The sequence below is a fragment of the Bidens hawaiensis genome, unplaced genomic scaffold (assembly GCF_021521415.1).
Source record: "Bidens hawaiensis isolate Kalapana, Puna unplaced genomic scaffold, B.hawaiensis_p1.1 tig00001088_1, whole genome shotgun sequence".
Classification (NCBI taxonomy): domain Eukaryota; kingdom Viridiplantae; phylum Streptophyta; class Magnoliopsida; order Asterales; family Asteraceae; genus Bidens; species Bidens hawaiensis.
Genome location: NW_027491063.1, coordinates 3,436,807 through 3,441,139, shown reverse-complemented (window position 1 = coordinate 3,441,139; position 4,333 = coordinate 3,436,807). Strand labels below are relative to the sequence as shown.

At 35.7% G+C, this 4,333-nt stretch overlaps 1 protein-coding gene across 1 annotated transcript; it reads left to right on the top strand.

Annotated features, from left to right (window-relative positions):
• The first annotated feature begins 437 nt into the window (after positions 1 to 437).
• Positions 438 to 4,083, top strand: LOC143559457 (ferredoxin--NADP reductase, leaf-type isozyme, chloroplastic-like). Its single transcript, XM_077048035.1, has 9 exons — positions 438 to 557; positions 726 to 963; positions 1,039 to 1,175; positions 1,632 to 1,710; positions 1,796 to 1,887; positions 1,970 to 2,047; positions 2,133 to 2,195; positions 2,297 to 2,531; positions 3,718 to 4,083. The coding sequence occupies exons 1-9, from the start codon at positions 465 to 467 to the stop codon at positions 3,783 to 3,785; spliced, it is 1,083 nt and encodes a 360-aa protein (XP_076904150.1). The 5' UTR covers positions 438 to 464; the 3' UTR covers positions 3,786 to 4,083.
• The last annotated feature ends 250 nt before the right edge of the window (positions 4,084 to 4,333 follow it).

Sequence of the window (4,333 nt, the reverse complement as noted above, 5' to 3'; positions counted from 1 at the left end):
ATTTGTTTGAGTAAAAATGGTTTGTATTATATAGAAAATAATTAAATTAATTTTTATTTTTTTTAAGTTAACGTTAACTAGCCGTTGAAGGAGGGAGGGGGAGGGGGGGGGGGGCAATTTTCAAACAATAGCGCCGGCCGTTGGGTTGGTGGTGGGGCGCCTCTTAATGGTGTTAAGCGCCCAACCAACGCCTGCCATCTTCCCAACCCCGTTCCATATCGAGCGGTCTAAGAATTTTGAATAGAAGTCGTCTATGATATTGGCCACATAAATTGTGACCAATCTTAAAGGTGTAAAAACACAACACAAATTTCTTATCCACAAATCTGCCACTGCCATTGGCTTTCCAATTTCCTCCATCCAATTCTTGACCCTTGACGATCACATTTCTTCTTCTTCACTTAATTATTATTATTATTATTATTATTATTATCGTGTACTCTTGTTCATTTTATTGAATCGCCATGGCGGCTGCTGCTGCTGTAAGCGTTGTCGTCTCACTTCCATCTTCATCTTCCAAATCCACATTATTAACTTCAACTAGAACATCACTCAAGGTCATTTTCTCTTCACTTTGTTCTTCCGCATTTCATGTTTCTGATACTATTGTTGAAATGGGTTTTTCTTAATTTATGGTCACTAAAATGGGTTTGCTTAGTTGTAGTCATTGAGCATGCATAGGCATAATTCTTGTTTTTCATGATTTCAAGACTCTAAATATTCAGGTCCCATATTACAAAAACGTATCAACAAATAGTAAATCACTCTCAATTAGAGCCCAAGTCACCACAGAGGCTGAAGCGCCTGCTAAAGTAGAGAAAATCTCAAAGAAACAAGAAGAAGGTGTAGTTACAAACAAATACCGCCCGAAAGAACCGTACATCGGTAGATGCCTCCTCAACACCAAGATCACAGGCGACGACGCACCTGGTGAAACTTGGCACATGGTCTTCAGCACAGAGGGTATGTACTTGCAAGTTCATCAACTTTAATTGATATCATTATCGCACGCGTCTAAAGTGTTTGGTCTTTGATTAGGTGAGATTCCATATCGAGAAGGACAGTCGATCGGTGTGATTCCTGATGGGATTGACCCGAAGAATGGAAAACCACACAAACTGAGATTGTATTCCATTGCTAGCAGTGCTATTGGTGATTTTGGAGACTCCAAAACTGTAAGTAGGCTGCTAAATGAATCGAGCCAAGTACGAACATGAACATACTAAACGAACAAAGTTTTCTTGTTTGTGTTCGTTTGTTGAAAAAAATGAACGATTTTAGTAGTATAAGCCAAGGGTTAATGAACGTAAACGATCGAACATAGATGAGCATAATATAATCATTGAGCCAAAACCAATTATAAGTAAATGCGACCAACAATGTGTTGGGCCTAAAAAGTTATTATAACTATACTAACTGTAACGGGCCTCAAAGTTTAAATAACTATATTAGCAAACGTGTTTAAACAGACTTAAACAAGTGTAAACTAACGGACGTAAATGAACTAAAAGTTTTGTTCATGTTCATTCGTTTATTAAACAAAGGAACATAAGCAAACTTCCTGTCGAACGGCTCACTTTCAACACAATACAGTTGTGGTTTTAAAATTACGAAATTGGCATCTTGTGTAGGTATCTTTATGTGTGAAAAGACTTGTCTACACGAATGACAAAGGTGAAGAAGTGAAAGGAGTTTGCTCTAACTTCTTGTGTAAGAATAAATCTTGAACTTTTTGGTTACTTATTTTTCACCTTTTTTTGGATTTGATTTGGTTAAATGTTTGGTTTTAACTCAGGTGACTTAAAGCCGGGAGCTGAGGTGCAAATAACCGGTCCAGTAGGAAAAGAAATGCTCATGCCAAAAGATCCTAATGCTACCATTATAATGGTGCGTTACAATCTTTATAAAACTTTATAATTTTTTATTTGTTTAATTTTGGTTTTATTGCTAATGAACTTTTGTATTACAGCTTGCAACAGGAACTGGGATTGCTCCATTCCGTTCGTTTATGTGGAAAATGTTCTTCGAGAAGCACGAAGACTATCAGGTACCATTATCTTGATCTGATCAAATCATGTTGACTATTAATCAATTGGTCAAACTAGTGTTCTTAGTTTACATCCTAATTGCAGTTTAATGGGTTGGCATGGCTCTTTTTGGGTGTTCCCACAAGTAGTTCATTGCTATATAAAGAGGTAAAAGACCTTTTCGCCCCTCATGTCAGTAAATCAAAACTAATTAAAGATTATTCTAAAGTCTAAACTTACGCTGGCTTGACCTTTTGGAAAATTTGTAGGAATTTGAGAAAATGAAGGAGTTGAAACCAGATAACCTAAGAGTTGACTTTGCGGTGAGCCGAGAACAAACCAATGAGAAAGGTGAAAAGATGTATATTCAAACTAGAATGGCTCAATATGATAGAGAATTATGGGAATTACTCAAGAAAGACAACACATTTGTGTATATGTGTGGGCTTAAGGGTATGGAGAAGGGTATTGATGACATTATGGGCACATTGGCTGCTGAAGATGGTAAGAAAATTAGTGAAAAAGTTAACAACTTCAATTTGAGATTTATTATTAGGTTAATCTTCACATTGGTTAGCACCTAATTTCTCTCCAGCAGAGGTCCCACTTCCAATCTCATAGGGATGTAAATGTGCTAAGCCGAGGTTGAGCTCTACTGGTTTGGAGCTCTTTGCTAAAGCCCGAGCTCGGTTTTTGAGTTCTTTTATCAAGCTCGAGCTCGGCTTGTTTATTATTTATTATTTTTTTATTTATATATCCAAAATAATATATATTGTTTAGTTATTTTTATCATTTTTTATATAAAATATTATTATATAAATATAGAGGAAAGTTAACGTACAAATGAAATTAACGTAATAATTGTGAGAATCAAGTAGGGTAATTACATATACAACTATAGTAATTATGTAATTACATAATTATTCTACTTGTATATATAATTACTCTACTTGATTCTCACAATTAACATGTTAATTACATTTGTAGTTGATCTAAACCCTATAAATATATATGTAATACAATAAATAAAAGTTTTATGTGGTGGCGTTGATCTCAGGCATCATGTGGTGGCGTTGATAGCCGAAAGACAATGGTACATGCACCAATTGGTGGTGTCTCGATGGTTGAGTGTTATGTGCCTTATGTCCAAGGTTTGATGCAAAACTACTATCGAGCCGGGGGTCTCACCGAAAGCAGCCTCTCTATTCCTAAAAGGTAGAGGTAAGGCTGTCTACATCTTACCCTCCTCAGACCCTACCATAGCTTTGCTATTGATTGGATATACTGAGTACGATGATGATGATGATGATGATGATGAATAGATAAATAAATAAAAGTTTTATATATCATAACCTCATTCAGGGAGCGAGCTTGAGCTCAACAACTGAAGCTTGGATTCATTTATTAAACATGTTTATTTTAAGGCTCAAGCTCGTTAAAGCTCGACTCGATTCAAGTTTTTAACGAGCCGATCTCGAATAGCTTATTTACACCCCTAGAATTTATTTTTTTACCGGTTTCCTACCTAACCTTCTGAAGGCCACTTGCTCGACACAAGATATGATTTACTTGACCCCGTTGGTTAGAAAAATATATATATATATATGTTGGGACGTGTAATTACAAATATACCCTTGCTGAGTCCAATATTCTTTTTTCTTGATTTGCTTGTTTTCGTTGTTTTTGGTAGGCATTGACTGGGTAACATACAAGAAGCAGTTGAAGAAAGAAGGGCAATGGAATGTGGAAGTTTACTAAATGGATTTGTTTCTTGTACAAATGAGCCCTCGCTTTGTAGATAGATAACCTTTATAAACCAACTCTATGCTTATGGGATTTTCCCAAGTTTTAGTTTATATTTTTTGAGGGCATGGAATATGAAAGTATATTACAATTATGAAATCAAGTGTCTTCTTGTACCATTGCATATTTGTATAACCTTTATACAAAAGGATAAAAGACATTTCGCGTGTACATTCACGTGAGTGTGCTTCACCGACCAGATGAATGTAATAATGGTGCATCGGTGAGTTATAAGTCATGGACTTTGCTTTAATGTACGCGGTGTTTGTGTGATTTGGTTTGAGTGGTTATGATGGATGTCTAAACAAGTTATTGCACGTAGCTTTTCTTACTCATATGTCTGAACCTATTACTGTAGAACCAATCCCACCCCTACCACAATGGTTTGTTTTAGTTTATTCGATTAGGAAGTAGGATTTAAAAAGTTAGATCATATTATTGTCTGCTTGAAATATAGTTATAAAATGAGCATTTTTATTGTATTTAATTTGCGTATAGTATTG

Excerpts from the sequence above, each read along its gene's own strand:
- LOC143559457 (XM_077048035.1), top strand. The coding sequence starts at position 465 with ATGGCGGCTGCTGCTGCTGTAAGCGTTGTCGTCTCACTTCCATCTTCA. Across the intron at positions 1,711-1,795 it reads AGTTTGCTCTAACTTCTTGT|GTGACTTAAAGCCGGGAGCT; the intron begins GTAAGAATAAAT and ends GTTTTAACTCAG. Across the intron at positions 2,532-3,717 it reads CACATTGGCTGCTGAAGATG|GCATTGACTGGGTAACATAC; the intron begins GTAAGAAAATTA and ends TGTTTTTGGTAG.